We start from the raw sequence: 17,388 nt of genomic DNA, 5'->3' as shown, positions 1-17,388 counted from the left end.
GAGAAAGCTGTGGATGTTGTGAAGGCTTGTGTGGCTCTTCACAATATGTTAACCCTCACTGATCTCCTGCATCCAAGTACATTCCTCAAAATTTTGCAGATGGTACCACAGCAACGGGGGAACAGATGCCAGGAGAATGGAGAAGGCTTGTGTCTGGGGACAACAGCTTGATTGCAGCAGGAAGAATGTCATCTACACGAGCATCCCGGGCTGCAGCTGCAGTGAGAAATGACCTGAAGTCATTTTTTAACACACAACAGGGACTTGTACCTTGGCAGGACTCTGTCGTCAGAAGGGGCTGTCTACAGTGAAGTTGCAAACTAGCAACAAAGTAATTGAACAGTGTTGATGTTGTCTTGTGTTTGTTTTGTTTTTTACAATACCTATTTTCTATTTACATGTATATGTTATTACAACATTTGTAATAAAGCAATAAATCGTAATGCACAGGTTGTGTTTTCATTCTTGTTATATAAACAGTATCAAAATGCTCATAGACCAATCACTGATTTGAAATGAGAACAAAATATGATGTTGAGAAGATATACATAGAATTCTTTTGTTATTTAGCATCTTGTAAATGTAATGTCATTTAGCGTCAATTCACCTTATTAACGGATTGGTAACAATTTACAGTGCAGTTTCACTTGTTGACATTAATGTACAGTAGTCAACATTTGAAGTGGAGCAAAACCTTTCATCAAAGTTATACATGAATTATGAACAATACCTGTTGTTGTCTTAGGACAACTTTGATAAACTTCAGATCCACTTCAAATGTTGACTACTGTAGACATGCGTTACCTTTTTATTCTTTGGCAATGTTAATGATAATACAGTTTTTTTAGTTTGTTAATATTAGTTCACAGTAACTGAGTTTGTATTATTAATTGCTGAAATTAATATAAAAAAGAGTAATTAATGCAGTAGGTTTATTGCACTTTTACTGCATATAAACTAGTTAAAAAATGTAATCCTTACTGCAGTGTTTAAACCTTTAATTTCATCAGCAGGGCTTATTTCTTATATTGTAGGCTTATTTTGTAAATGTAAGCAGTTACTTTAGACAAGTCCAAATGGGGTACTTAATGCAAATGTGGTCCTATTCACAAAATGAGTGGCTTTTATGGTCGCCCATCAATGCAAATTTCTCTATGTATAGAGACAAAAGAATGAGGTTTATCACTGTCTGTCACCAGTGTACTGCAGCGATTATGTTTATTTGTGAAGACACTGATGAATGGTACACAAAAGAAAGTCTTTAGATTTTGTTTTTATTTCACAGCAAACTATATATACAAATCTCTTTTGTAGGGTTAGGTTAGGGTTCTAATTTTAAATAATACAGGTTACATACAAAAACAACAACAACAAAAAACTTTTCACACATTACAAACAAAGTACTTAAGTCTTGGGCAGTAAATGCAAAAAAGTCTATGCATCGTTGTCCCTCAGTGCTTCAAAAAGGACCTGATTCAGCTTGAACTTTACATCAAGCTTCTTCCTTGGGTCCACTTTCGCAAGCATGTCAGCCATAACCAAAGCAAATCTGTAGTCTTCATTGTCCTGTTGCATGGCACTTTGCCTCTCTTCGTCCAGCCTCTCCAATCTCTTTAGCAGGGCGTCTTCAGTGTTCCGTTTTCTTTTACGGGATGAAGTACATGGCGACTGGAAGGGATGCTGTGGATTGTCTCTCGGTGAAGGTGTTTGTAGGGAGGGCAAAGATGGAGTAGGAGATGGTGGAATCTGCAATGTTACAGGAAGTGGGGAGATGGGAGGTGGTGATGGCGCTGGTGAGGAGCAGTTTGAGGTTGTTGTCTCTGGTGTTCCAGAACAATCTGTTGAAGGTGGTGAAGAAGATGAAGATGTTCCATGTGACTCTGTGGCAATGGAGATGCTTGTTCCTTGTGTCTGATCTGCTTTGGAGTTTGTGTTATCTTCCTCCTAAAAATGCAATATGTAAAAAATAATTAAAAACACAGTCTTTGAAAACAAAATATAATGCTACAAAAATATAGAATGCATATTTATAAACACAATGTACTTAAGTTTGTCAGGCACATTACTAGCTACATGTTCAACATTGTAAATGTATTACTTTTCTAATAACATTTTATTAATTAAACATGAAACTGCTCTTTTAATTCCTTCAAACAAATAACAGTTGCAAAAGTGTTACAGTGTATCATATAATTATGTCAGAACAAACCGAAATTAAATTACCCCCCCAAAAATGTGAGTAATACCTTGCTTTACTTTTAAAAGAGAAAAAGTAATTAAACAAAAATATTGCTCACCTCAACTTCCACATTGGAATCGGTTTCACGGTGCTTTACAAACTGGAACAGCCAACCAAGTTCGTTTAATATCGAAGGATTGTTCTTGTATCCACCTGGGTCGCCACTTCTTCCATGGACTTTTTTCTTAGCTTTGACAAACTTGTCTCTCAGATTTTTCCATACTTTTCGACAAAAAACTTCTTCCTTCCCCAACGTCTTTGCAATTTCTCTCCAGGAATTCTGTGCCATCTGGCTGTCTCTATGGTCCCGCATGGAGGGATCATAAATATGCTGGTACAGACGTACCAGCTCGGACAAAGTCGCCTCGAAGTCATTCATCTTCGGATGCGGCGCCGCGTGCGTTGTTACAAAAAATGTCGCGCACACCGCCAGGCGAAATTGGGTCTTGCGAACCCAACGCGCACGACCGCCCACACCGCAATGACGTAATTTTTGCCGCGCGCACCTTCGCGCTCGTGTGGACGCGTCGAGTATAAACCAGGCTTTACCGGAAGGAGAGTAGAGGATGAGGTCTTATTCACGGAGATCCCGCTCGACAGTAGCCTCATGTTTACTGTCGAGCTCGGTCTTTTACTGGACAGGTGTTCAAGGAGTGTCCGGTTCCGCCACAGTAGAGGCAAAGACCCCTGGATCTCCATCGCTCTCTCTCCTCCCGGGAAAGCCAAGCTCTACCCACCTGCATGGGCTCGAGATCAAAAACGGGGCTGACCGCATCGCCGGCGCTGGCCTGAGGGCTTTCGACGCTCACGAGAAGCTGGGCCGTCCTGGTCCGCTGCTCCAGTCGATGTAGGCGAGCCGAAATTCGATTGAGTAATCTGATACTGAGTGATTACAATGAATATTAAACAATGAATCTCCTTATACTCACGAGGTCATAGACATATTATCCAATTATCCAATTATCATATTATTTAATTACACACAAGTTCACCGCTAGGGCAAGGGCAGGTCAAGGTCAACCCAAGGGCAGGGGGGAGGAGCAAGGTCAAAAGGTCAAACCCATCAATCATTTCGTTACAGTTACAATTTAAATAGATGGTATTTAGAATACAGTTACATTGTTGAAATCAATGGATTACATGACGATACTTCTGTTTCACGAGTTTATTCACTCTCTAAATAAATTAAGGCAACTTCATGCATTTCCCAGAAGCCCCAATATGAAAACGAAAAAAATGCGTGGTTTGCGTGATCAGTCACAATGGAGTCAGAAGAGGAGCAGCAGGAGCTAGAGGTAGAGATGGAGCCGAAACAACAGAGCCAGGGCAAGAATGCGTTTATATCTTGGAAATTCAAACAGCATTTCACATTAGTATTTCACAAGAGAAGGGAGAACGAAATATAACTGTACAGTGCAACCTCTGCTTGCCAGCAACCAACCTCCTTTCAGCGTCCAAAGACTCCACCTCCAATCTGAAGAAGCATCTTAAAGTACGTTTTTTTCTTTTTTCAAATACGTAGACCTACACCACAAAACTAGTTGAAGATATATTTTTTTAAAATCGGTCAATTCCAGCGTTATGGACGTGACATTTGCAGTCAAAACTTGAAATATAAATTCTCAGAAAATGGATTAATACCAATAGTGAAACGTCTGTTTATCCATACTCCCTTAAAGGTGAACTAAGTAACTTTTTTATCTTAACCGAACAGCTTCGGAGTCATTGGAATGGTTATATGACTGTTTTCGGGTTGAATGGTGGTCTTCTCACACCCCTCGAGCGCCTGTGAGACGAAAAACCACCCTTGCAACTTTGGGCCGGCGGGCTGCCGGCCGCAGCATCAGGAAGTATCGCGTGATATCAGGTCTCGCGATGTAACAAACTGCTTTACGGCACTGCACACATATACTATCTAAACATTTATATGCTAGCCTTCTGTGTATTATACATACCTCAGTGGACATGGCTCTGTGCGTTCGCCGGGTTCTTTGAAAACAAATGCACATGACCAGCGGGAGAAGATGGGATGAGCCAACGAGTTTTAACGACAGTGTTGTCAAATATCTATTCCGAAGCTGTAGGGGGAGCTCTATAGAGAAACCCGCGAGCAAAAAGCGAGAAAACAGCGAAGAAGTCGGCAAAGCTGCATAATGCAGCTTTAATAGGCCTTTATCACAACACAATAGAACGCCGGAAGTAGCCGTGAAGCAGTGTACAGCGTCTTCCGGTTTATTGCATTCACCATGGCTTCATGTTAATTATCACTGGACTACTTCGCTCTCGCGTCTCCCAAAAGTTTCATTTTTTTTTGGTTTTCTTGATTCCATTGATGATAGTTTCTCTCAAATGAAGCTAAAAAATGCTGCTGAAGTGACTCTCAGAGCGGCTGTGTTGATGAAGTGCATTAATGTTAATAAGTAAGGCTGAAAGAAATCGCGAGCGTCATGCGTGCCTCAGTGTGTGTGTGTGTGGTAAATGAAACGCGTCGGTGCCATTCATTCACAGAGACACGCAGAACATGCACGATTCCTATTTAAATAGTCTTTATGCGGTTTAATATTGACAGACACTGGTCTATATCGCGATTTTATTTAAGTTTACTGACCTACTTTTCATCTAAATGTGTAACTAAGTAACCACCGGAAGTGCGAGTACACTGCTTGGCGATTTCGAACGTTCCGAAACCAGGAAATGAGATAAAGGCCTATAAAGGAGTCCAGACATTAGAAAAATATCGGTCTACATGCGTTTTATATTTAATTTGAGGGAAATAAACGTGTGACACAAAAAAAAATCTTTAATTACACTGCACAAACCAAAAGTAATACTACTCACCGGATGAACAAGGGTTGGCTCTCCACAGAACATAAAATATTCATTTTATTTTATTTTCCGTATTCGCATTTATGAGGAAAAAAACAATGGTCGTGACAGTTCTCCGTTACGGACATGACCGCTCTGAAAGCGGCACTAAAAGACTGCTTTAAAACTTTCACAGAGACCTCAAACAGAAAGCACAAAGCCTTTCTTTAAAGTGAATTTCGTTTTCGTTTTTTAGAGCTTTCACACTTCACGCGGTTGCAGTCAGTTTATCCGTTCCAGTTGCGGTGCGTATACAGCAGTGCAGCGATCATTTCCGCACCGAGTCTATTTCTGCTGTGCTGCTCGTGGTCAAAATGAACACAGATTGAGCTGAAAATGTAGTAATTTAACCATAAATGCATTTAATTAAATAAAATGTAGTAATACCACCATAAATGTATTTAATTAAATACTGCTTCTTTTTTTTTTCACAGTCATCTTTTTACTTTAAGACCGGGGTAAAGCAATGAAAACTACAGTTTACCCTCAACAAGGCGAAATAATGAACAACACTCGTCTGATTCATGAAGGTTGAAAAACAAGTTATTTGTGGCATGCAAGATTTGTTGTATTTAAATTTAAATGCAAAAGAAAAGGCATGATAGTCAGCTGTTTTTGTCAATTTTAAGTTTTAATTTAAAATGTTTGCGATTTAAATATAAGGAGCCTACATAGTTAAATGTTACCACTTGCTTGAACAACTTAATATATAATCTATATAGAAGTAATGCATTGATTAATACATTGTTTAAATTGTTTAATCTTGAATACGTCTATTAAAGAGTGTATATGTGTAGGCTACAAAGAGAATTGCACCGGTGACAAAACTTTTTTAAAATAAAAGTTGCTGATAACTTCTGGATTTGAAATACAAATATTGTGTATGTGTTTGTGGTACAGCCGCGCCCCCATCATCGCACCCCCACCCCACAAGAATAGGCCCGTTTATTAAGCAGGATTTGATGGCCGACACTTATAAAATGCAATTCAATGTGGAAGTAATCCAAGTATTCAGAATATAACTGAATACGTTACAAATTACATTTTTGGGCATGTTTTCTGTATTCTGTAACGGAATACGTTTTGAAAGTGTCCTTCCCAACACTGTTGATAAGCATCTCTGGATGAAAGTCATTCTCTGGAATAGAGAGTGCATCCAGTTCAGCATTGTCCATAGCTTGTCCTTCATCCGCGTAGCAGTGCGGCTCATAAACAACAAACTCCTCATCACGGGTTTGGAGAGCAAGTAGTTTCTATAGAGAAGAAGGGGGAAGGAAAGCGCAATGAAAACACCTCCAGTGTTTTATGTATCACCTGGAAATTTTGAAGCAAAAAGATATTTAAAAAAAAGTTACATCTCCTGTATATGATATAAAACAGGAATAGAAATAAAGGAGTAGAAATAAAATTGAACTACTTTTAATAGTTCAATTTTATTTTTTATTAAATTTTTATTAAAATTTTGTATTTTTTAAATAAAACTATAAAATAATATATATATACTGAAAATATTTTTTCAGATTGAATTACTCATGAACAATTAATCATACACATAACATGCATAATGGAAAAGGAAATGTTAGATGATATTATTTATGTTTGAAATAATTTTGAAAGATAAATATTATTTCCTAGAATGCTCTAATTAACCCCAAAGACAAACATGAAGAGTTTTACTCACAGTTTGTGATGTGATCTTGTGGCTTGAATTTACATTTGTAGACAACTTAAAGCTGGTATTTACGTTAGAAGAAGCTGTTTTCTGAATGCCTATACTGGAAGGAACCTTTCTGAAGACAACCTGATGATTTAAATTAAAACAATCATTCAAGGCAACAATGAATGTTTTATGTAAATATGAGTTACACTTATCAATATTTTGCACTTTACAATAAGGTTCGGTTAATTATTATTTGTTAATGAATTAGGTAGCATGTACTATGAACAATAGTTTTTACAGCATTTACAAATCTATAAAGTTAATGTGGTAACATGTTATTTTACAGTGCTTCTTACACATATCACGTTACTGTAATTATATTCTTCAAATAGCAAGAACTATGCATCATTTCAATCTTGTCAAAAAATGTCACATCAAGTACTTTTCAAAAGTTTTGGGTTAATTTGAAAGAAATTACTACTTTTATTCAGCAAGGACATATTAAATTTACCAAAAATGACAAAAACCTTTACAATGTTTTATAGAACGCGCATTAGCTTATTTTCCATCAAACCGCTTAAACAAACACTGCGTATATGCTGCGCGAAACACGTGCGCACTCTGATGTAAACAATCCCCACATGAAGCACTGTGTGAATGCAGTGCAGTGCGCACTCTAGTCTAATGTAATGAATCCTCACATGGAGAAGCACGGCGGAAGGAGGACTGCCGACGATTTATCCCCCTTCTAAAAGCAGGGCTGCCAACTCTACGCATTCAGTGTGAGACTCACGCAATTTACACTTTTCACACGCTTTATACAAAACTTTACAAAAAAATCACGGAGCAAAGAGGACACTGACACCCCACAGACTAGACAGAGCAGGTTACTTTTGATATGAAAACAATTCTCAGCTCTCAGGTTCTGTGTCCATTTTATTACGAAATTCAGACAATAAATACCGTTTTGGCGCTTGTAAATGTGACGTGACCGATCGCTGTAGCGCCTCAGTTCAAGTAAACCGATAATCTGTTACTTTTTATTTAAAGATACAGTACAACTTACCGAAAAGTATTTATGCCTCATACATAATATCGATCAATCAGTGTTTTTCAACCACGGAAAGAGGTCAATAAAACTGCAGGTGAACAATGTCACAGAACGTTACATTTACCTCAGGAAAGCCATTTAATGACCAACATGTTAGCTGACTAGAAAAAATAGCTATAGAGTGGAGTATTTTGCTAAATATGTGCACTATATTACATTTGTATTATATTTTTACTTGTGTCATAATTGTTATTATAATGAAAACCAAATTATATTTAATTTAATTTGTTAATTTTTAACCTTTAATAATACCAGCTGACAGGGCTCTCTGTATGTTTACAGCATTATGTGAGATATATTTTTTCTTGAGAAAAATTAACATGTAGGCTATCTACTATAGCCTACCTAATATTTATCCAAAGAGTCAATATTGAATCAAGATTGAAATCAAATCCCAAGAACTGAATTGAAATTGTGAAAATTGTGTAAAATTCTGTTTAGTTACCAAATGTTTTGACAATCACAATTACACCTATTGTGATGCAAGTTGTTTTTTTTCTACATCCCTCCCCCAATACATCCGTTTCTCTTGAGCAATTAAAATATCGTGATAATACCGTATACCGTGATAAAAGCTCAATCAATTAATCGCAGCATGAAAATTTGATACCGGCACATGCCTAGTGTTGCCTAAAACTGAATAAAATGCACCAATTCAAATATTACTGAAGGGCCGCTACTGTGGGTTGTGTGATGAAATTACCACGCAGTCTGTTCCTGGATTTTCCGTATTTGTTTTGATGAGATGACCAATTCCATCGTCCATTTCAATCAATTTTCTTTCTGCCTTGCAGGAGATCAGAAGGACCATCAAGCACATGCCTGAACGAGATAATTTATGTTTACCTTGGTTCAACCGTGGTTCGATTAACAGTTAAAGACCGCCAGAAATGGTTAGTCATAGTGGAAAGGTTGAGTGTTTATGTACCATACAGAGAATCTTGCATTGATTTAGTCAGTACCAGAGCTCCAGGTCCAGACACACAACTTCAATCTCTCTGGAAATGGGTGCCATATTGTCCCATCCATCTGAGACAATAACTCTCTGAACCAGCAATGGATGAGGTGGAGCAGTTGTAAGGGTTAACAGGAGACTGAACAAACACATTGTTGGACAGTAGGAAGCTATTAGTATTAGCCTGTGCTGTCTCTCCTGCACATGTCTCAGGACCGCCCAGATCAGTGGAAGAGGAGGATAAGCATATAGCAGGAGATCTGGCCACACGTGAGCTAGGGCACGTTGGAAAGATCACGAAAAGAAAGATGAAAATAATAATAATAAATTAAAACAAAGATGTCGGACGATTTTGAAGTTGGAAGAGAAAATGAGATTGAATTTTTCGCCCTTCCCTACCTTTTTGAACCGGAGTACACAGACAAATAACTTAGAAAGATAACGTGACGCGTGACCTTTCCAACGTGATTACGTAATATGTGGCGCGTCGCAGACCAGCAAAAGACCAACAATTGTGGTTAAAAAGTATATACATTTTTTTTTTTTTTTTTAAATGACCGATCGTTTCGCTAGATAAGACCCTATTCCTCAGTTGGGATCGTGCAGAGCCCTTTGAAACGGCATTGATTTGAACTTCAACATTCTGGTTGCCATTCAACTCCATTGTGTAGAGAAAAATCCTGAAATGTTTTCCTCAAAAAACTTAATTTCTTTTCCACTGAAGAAAGAAAGACATGGACATCTTGGATGGCATTGGGGTGAGTAAATTATCAGGAAATTTTCATTTTGAGGTGAACTAATCCTTCAAGATTAGGCCTAGAAATCACATACAAACACCATGCGATAATGAATACCCTGGTTGACTTAAAGCAGCACTCAGTAGCTTCGGGATTTCTTCGCTGTATTCTCGCTTTTTGCTCGCAGGTTTCTCTCTAGAGCTCCCCCCACAGCTTCGGAATAGATATTTGACAACACTGTTGTAAAAACTCGTTGGTGATTCTCAGACGCCAGAGGCTATAGATCAACGACATCAAAGCAGATGGGACATTCTTTAAAACGTCTTCTTCATTCGGGTTCGGACAGCGTGAGGGAGCGCAATAATGACAGCATTTTAGCAGATTTCTTTTGGCCGTAAAGCAATTGTTTACATCGCGAGACCTGATATCACGCGAGACTTCCTGACGCGGCGGCCGGTGGCCCGCCGGCTCAAAGTTGCAAGTGCGTATTTTCCGCTCACGGGCACCAGGGGGGTGCGAAACGACCACCATTCAACCCGAAATAAGTAATATAACCATTCCAATGACTCCAAAGCTGTTCAGTTAAGGTAAAAAAAGTTACTTAGTTCACCTTTAAAAGTTCTACTAATATTCACCTCAATACTGTTGGATATTCCCCTGATGAGAGACCCTGAATAACAAATCAGTCCTTTAAGTCAGATAAATCCATGCAGATGAAACCCCGCGGGGATTGCCGAACAATCTGTGCTCAATTGAGCAAGATAATTTTGTGAGAATGACAAAGCAGACCGTTCAGTTCAGTCCCTTGTCGGTTATTGTTGGTGTCTATGTTATAAACGCTGTTGCGTCCTGTTCACCTGCCTGTGTACATTAAAGCTTTGTCATATTTTGGAATCAAGCTTTGTCCGTCTGCTTCGTCAGCCAAAGCGTGACAGGTATGTCATTGATTAGAGTCACGTGTAACTGGATCAACATGAGATTCTCATAAGTGTACGCTAGTGCACAAACTTTTCCACTATGATTCACCATCTTTGGCGGTCTGGAACAATAAAATAAAAATGTAATTCTCAAAAGCATATGTCATTCAAAAACCCGTTTCAATAGGTTTCCACATAATTTTTTGTTGTTGTTTTACCACACCTTTAATGGTTGGATTGACTTGTACAGAAGGATGGGTTTTTAGTATTATGAAACTGTTTGCAAAATCCTTCATCATCTATTAGGACTGTTAATACCATCAAAACATTGTAAATCACTACATTACCTATGAAGATCAGAACTGTAAGAACAACGATCCAGGCTGCAGCAGGTCCCATTTGAGCCATCCGAGTCATCCTGACATGGCAGTCGGGAGCGATAGAGCAGTTACACACTGTGACCGACAGGTTTTGGATGGAGGACAATCCCTGCTGGTCTGATATTTTGATCTGGAGGAGGTGATGACCTGAATACACACTGTGTTCTTTTACAAGACTCACCGTTGTGCCTTCGAGAGAAAAATATGTGTTAGTATTACTGCTGAAAGATACAGAAACACAACCTCAAAGAGGTGGTGGAAGAGTGCTGTCTTTCTAAGAGATCTCTGGCATTATTTGCCTAGAGTAACATAACATAACACTGTTCATAACTTATTTTTCTTCTGTGATGTTTTTTCCAGATTGAAACAGGACATTAAGTGAGGAATTGTGGGTGGACTGGGGTGAGTGAAGTAGAAGGTGACATTACCATAGGTTGGTTCAACTCTCCATTTGTCCTTAACATCTCCTAAAAGCTCATAGTGGAAAGGTGAACTGTATGGAGGAAGGTCCAGGTCTACAGCTGTGATATTGGCCACTGTGGGCTCTGTATCCAGGCACATGTTGACTGTGTTCACTTCCAGCATTGGTACGTTATCATTTTGATCATTCAGGTGAATAAATAGAGTTCCAGTGCCTGTCAGCGGTGGGACACCTGCCAATCGGAGACATGGGGTAAACAGAACGGTACAAAACATGATAATGCCATCCATGATCATTCATGAGTTTAGCTTTCTTCATTATGATAAGAGGACAGTTTTATCACCCTAACATTTCTGAAACTGACTTTATGCCATTATCGTAAGTCTGGTTACACAAGACTAACTGGCTAGCTTTTTTTTTTCATGCATTTTCCGCTAAACAGATGTTAATGTTGGACTCTGTGTGGTTAATTACTTAATTAAATTAAATTTGTAAATAATTTTGTAAATAAAATAAAATAACTTCTTTGTCCAGGTATACTTCAGAATATGAGAATATCTATAATAGTTAGAAGTACACTACTGTTGAAAAGTTTGTGGTCAGTCAGATTTCTCTTAAATCTGTTATGCTCACCAAGGCTACGTTTATTCGTTCAGAAATACAGTAAAAGCAGTAGCATTGTGCAGTAATATTCCAATTTATCCCTGTGATGCAAAGCTGTAATTGCAGCATCATTTCTCCAGTCTTCAGTGTCACATGATCCTTCAGAAATCATTCTAATATGAAACATTTCTGATTATTATCAATGTTGAAAACCGTTGTGCTGCCTAATATTTTTGTGGAAACAGTGATAACTTTTTCAGGATTCTTTGATGAAAAGTTCAAAAGAACAGCATTTATTTGAAATAGAAATCTTTAGTAACAAAAATGTCTTTACTGTCACTTTGGATCAATTGAATGCATCTTTGCTGAATAAAAGTATTCATTTCTTTAAAAACCATCATCTTACCATCATCCACAGCATATAGGGTTGCTCTATAGGTGCTGTTTATCCCAAACGGCGACTCTCTGTCCAGAATTTTATTCGTGGATACTCGTCCAGTCTTTGCATCAACAGTTATCCATCCATCAATATCTTCACCTTTAACAAATCTGAGAACCAAACAAACACCAGATGAATTCACCTGTGTTTACAGTATATGTGATCCTGTACCTCCAATAAACTACAGTGGCATTAGTTTTACACATATTATTAGCTTCTCATACTTAAATGTGTTTATATGGCTTCCATCCATGTCTTTAGCAGTGAAGGTTGTGAGACTTGTTCCTGCTGCTATGTTCACCATTATGTGAACGTGTTTAACAGGGGGTATAAATACCGGAGGGTCGTTGACATCTTCAACATAAATGGTCACTGGAATGGTATTATAGAGGTTTTCAACACTCATGCCAGAGTTTTGGGGTATAACGTCGACCTCCCATTTGGCATTCTCTACTTGCTTTTTGACCTTACATGAAAAGTAAGGAAGTTCGTTCTGCACACTGATGAATAGACTTTGGTATGTTTGCTCCTCGTAGTCCATTTGCTAGGTGTTTGGAATGAGCCGAAAAATAAAGAGAGATCAGAGAAGTGTCAACATGAATGTATGCATACATATTTTCATATCTTAATAGCTCCAATCCCAGCAGAGGCAACAATATAACGACAAGGTATTTCAGTGCAAACTGGTTCTGGCGCAATCAAAACATTTTCTCTGTTTGTTTGAGCATCATAACCAGCCTAAACCAGCAACACTGACTCAACCTTTGGGCACGCTGACTTACACAATAAAAATGTCAATCATATGCCTACCTTAACAACTGTTAAAATCCCCTCGTTTGTTTTAGGGTCTGTTTCAATTTTGAACTGCTCTTTTTTATCTCCATGGATAGTGTATTTGGCTTTCCAGGCTTCTGAACCACGGGTGTCTTTGTCTGTTACTTGCAGTCGAAGAACTTCAACCCCAGTTTCACGCTCCTTGACCTTCCCAGGTCCCTGAAACACAAGTCAAATATTTGGTTGGGTTTTATAGAACAATATGCTTACCATAAAAATAAAATAAAAAATAAAACAAAAATAACAAGCATCAAAACTTGGAAACTTCCAGTCCAATATGAAACCTACTGTTTTGCCAGAGAACTCTGGAAGATTGTTGTTTTTGTCCAAAATATTGATTATTACTGTACTTGTACTTGATAATTGTATCTTTTCCCCTTTGTCCTTTGCTTCAACCAGGATTGTATATTTCTGAGCTTTCTGGAAAATATGAACTTAGTAGAAGATTTCTTGTGTAGGAATTGAGAAATATTTATAAAGCACAAAAAGCAATGCATGCCAAACAGGTAAAGGTACAAAAGTAGCTTATTATTACCAATGAAAGAAATTAGTTTCTTACCTCATAGTTCAAACACCCATTAAAATAAACTTTCCCGAATTGTTGCTGTTGCTCATTTACATCTTTTTGCTGCTGAATATAAAATGTAACATTATCTGGTGTTGGTGTGACAGACTTGATTGTTAAATCAAATGTTCCATTGTTTGTTCTTGAATCATCTTCATCAGATGCCAGTACTGTCACTACTGTTTCACCTAGAAAAAAAGTGCTAGATGAATGTAAAGTAAGTTCTTCACCCTCAAAGAATTTATTCAATATTTAAGAATATTTCACCCAGTCCTTATTTATTCACCCTTATGTTGTTTCAAACCTGTATGCTGTTTTTACTGCTGTATTACAGAATCCAGTCCTATCTGTTTAATATCCTTGGTCATTGCATTTAGGAAATAGAACTTTACACTTTATAATAAGTATCTTTAACAATAGCTGGGCGTGAGAATCCGACCAAAATAAGTTGTTTATTCATTAAAAATCTTGCTCTCATATCTTGTAATAACTTAGTTACAATGCTCAAATTAATTTGAAATTTGATTGTATATAAAAAAATGAGAAAATGAGAAAATATATATAGTGGTCTGCAACGACATAAAAAAACGGGTAACACTTTAGAATACTGTTCCTTCACTAATGAATAACTACACAGGAACGAATGAGTAATGCACTATTAACATTGTAGTAACTACTATTAACTAACAAGAAACTCTGATTAACGAATTAGTAAGTCATAGCGTTCAGTCGAATGTGGTAGTTCACTATTAGCTAATCAGTAACTACTATTTTTCATACCTCACTGAAGACTACTAAGAACTACTATATACAGGTTCATAATTAATATTAATAATGCATAATATATAATAAGGTAATGATAACTCATTAGTAATTAATCAAGTGTTACTACATCCTTCTAAAGGAACTACTAATTATTTGAATCAGTATTCTAAAGTGAAGATCATGGGAACACACTAGTAATGACTAAAGTGTTACCAAATCCACTGGAAGGAATTGCTATTCAAAACCTTACAAAAATCTCAAAAGCTTACAATGACTTCAGTCAATATTAGGTAGTTATCATGTTTTTCACTTTAGAATACTGATCCAAATAATTAGTAGTTCCTTTAGAATGATGTAGTAATACTTGAGTCATTACTAGTGGGTTACCATTACCTTTTATTATAAATTATGCATTATTCATGTTAATTATGAACCTGTAGATAGTAGTTCTCTGGGAGGTATGAAAAAATAGTAGTTATTGATTAGCTAATAATGAACTACTGCATTCATCTGAGCGCTATTACTTACTAATTTGTTAATCAGAGTTTCTTGTTAGTTAAAGGCACAATATGTAACTTTTTTGCTTTAAAAATAGCAAAAATCACTAGATCTAAGTTATATATTTTTTTTAGTTGTGTACTTACATTATCCCGACTGTTTCCAGCAACTTTCAAACCAGGAGAAATTTGTAATTTAATTCGAGAAACGTCCCGTTTTTTCGAGATGCCGAGAGCTCCCATAGACAGTATATAAACGAGAGCTCCACGTCCGAGACTTCGACCTTTCCTAACTTACATGTACTTTATTAAACAGGTGAGCACATTTACATAAAACTAATCGATGTTATATAGTTCAACAATGATAAAATGTCAGAATATGATCTGTATGTTATTCTAATGTTGATCTAGCTTACTGCTAGTCTCATACAGACAGACTAACACATACATTTCAACACATTCAAATGCAGTTTAGTGTGATAGTGTAATGTTGGACCAAGTGAAACAGCGCTGCGTTACCTCACAAGTTTAATTTGTCTAATAAACTGACCTGTGAGTTGTAATTCTGCACTTGCGTGTAGTTCGGTAGAATGAAATGTCCATATTCCTTTTAACTGTTATATCCGCGGGATCGCGTCACGTGTGGAGCTGATAGCTGTCTCTTAGCAATCCCGAACTGCTTCATATCACAGTCATGATAAAAGCATCTGTATTCAGTCATCCATAAACATTATTAGATCGGTCGGCTTGACGTTGATGACAAGATCCTTAATTCTTAGCAAATGTTGCGTCATCAAACTACGCCTTTGTTATTGTAAAGAGGTTAGTGACCCCTAGTGGCGAAAAATTCCATACTGTACATTTAATAGTAGTTACTAGAATGTTAATAATGCGTTACTCGTTTGTTCCTGTGTAATTATTCATTAATGAAGGAACAGTATTCTAAAGTGTTACCAAAACATGTCAAATGCCTTGTTGTGGGTGAACTAGTCATTTAATTTTACAATTTCATAAATAAATTAGTGAAAGGGCAAACTAAACTGGGTTACCTTGAGAATGTGACTCATCCACAGTCACCTGATAGACCGACTGCTGAAATTTTGGAGCATGATCATTGATGTCCAATATTTTGATATGAACCCCGAGCCTTGTCTCCACTTCATTGGTTGATGTGTCTTTTGCTTCAAATGTCAACTGTAATTGAGTCCAGCGCATGTCAATGTACAAGCCTTTTTTGCAATGTATTTAAATGACTTTCAATGTGATTTGTTTATTAGGGAGTACTTACTTTGAGAACTTTAATTCCTTGTTTATTTTCAAAGTCCACCTTTCCATATACTGAAATATTACCTTCTTTATCAATATTGAGAATACCTTTTGGCTCTAAATCCACACCCTGACCTTTTAGCTGGAATCTGACTAAATAAGTCTCATGCAATTCAATCTGAAACACAAACAACATGCACACTTAAGTGTTCACATTATCATGCTAATCCAGTACTTGTACACATATGTAATGTGAAAAACCCTATAAAAATGAAATGGAATTGAACGACAAAACAGGTAACTCTTTCTAACTCTGCTCACCTTGCCTAGGATATATGGAAATGGACCAGGGTTTTCTTCCTCGATATTGAAAGAATCAAAGATCCATGCGCGCTTCTGTCTTCCCCCGTCAGCCCACACACACACGGTCCAGGTAAACTGAGTTAAAAAGAAGTCGTCATAAATAATGTTGCTGAAATAATTACAGTTTTAATTACACTTACACCACATAACTAATGTAGTGTAAGTAAAAAGTTCTCAAAAGTATATGGCTTTATGAAAGGCAGCTACTGTGAATGAAACATTTAGATGAAACAGTTATTTTGTGTTGTGAAAAGGATATGGATATCTCATTTTAGTAAGTCAGTGTGATTCTTAATAGAGGGGTGATTTAGTCTAGCAGCTAAAAATGTGGGTTATTGCCCAAAATGGCTTGGTTTGAAAAGGTTTAAAGGCCTCAAGAAACAAACCTTGAACTACCACGTTCTTCTCCTTGAAAAAAGCCAATAACCCAAGGTTGCTCGAGGAGGATTGTTCCTGTGACTTAAGGTCGTAATGTCGTGTGAAAGTCAAAGAAACAAATTAAAATGTTTTTGTGGAATAGAAACACTGTAATAAATTGGTGAGGATTTACTTTGCAACAATATTCACTCATAATCATACATTGTTCGCTCGTTGGCCAGAGGAGAACTGGCCCTCGACTGAGCCTGGGTTCTCCCAAAGTTATTTTTCTCCATTCTGTCACTGATGGAGTTTTGGTTCCTTGCCACTGTCGCCTTGGCTTTTGGCTTGCTTAGTTGGGGACATTTAAAGTCCGCGTGAACCGGAAGTTGCAAACGACTTTTCTCCAGTGTT

General features: G+C 37.4%; 1 protein-coding gene and 1 long non-coding RNA gene across 2 annotated transcripts; both read right to left on the bottom strand.

The window, feature by feature from the left end:
• Positions 1-5,721: 5,721 nt before the first annotated feature.
• LOC311073566 lies at positions 5,722-8,697 on the bottom strand. The gene is made up of 3 exons (XR_014604172.1): positions 8,579-8,697; positions 6,786-6,905; positions 5,722-6,357 (listed from the first exon to the last, which is right to left on the bottom strand). It is a non-coding gene; the product is annotated as an uncharacterized lncRNA (long non-coding RNA).
• A 1,885-nt stretch (positions 8,698-10,582) lies between these two features.
• On the bottom strand, positions 10,583-17,188 carry LOC311073556 (cadherin-like protein 26; the record flags this gene model as incomplete). The annotated part of the gene is made up of 8 exons (XM_084099415.1): positions 10,583-10,606; positions 10,803-11,053; positions 11,293-11,521; positions 12,665-12,793; positions 13,138-13,320; positions 16,277-16,432; positions 16,576-16,692; positions 17,168-17,188. The coding sequence occupies 8 exons, from the start codon at positions 17,186-17,188 to the stop codon at positions 10,583-10,585; spliced, it is 1,110 nt and encodes a 369-aa protein (XP_083955541.1).
• Positions 17,189-17,388: the final 200 nt, after the last annotated feature.

Source organism: Abramis brama (assembly GCF_963993115.1).
Source record: "Abramis brama genome assembly, chromosome: 22".
NCBI lineage: Eukaryota > Metazoa > Chordata > Actinopteri > Cypriniformes > Leuciscidae > Abramis > Abramis brama.
This window is presented reverse-complemented; position numbering and strand designations above follow the sequence as displayed.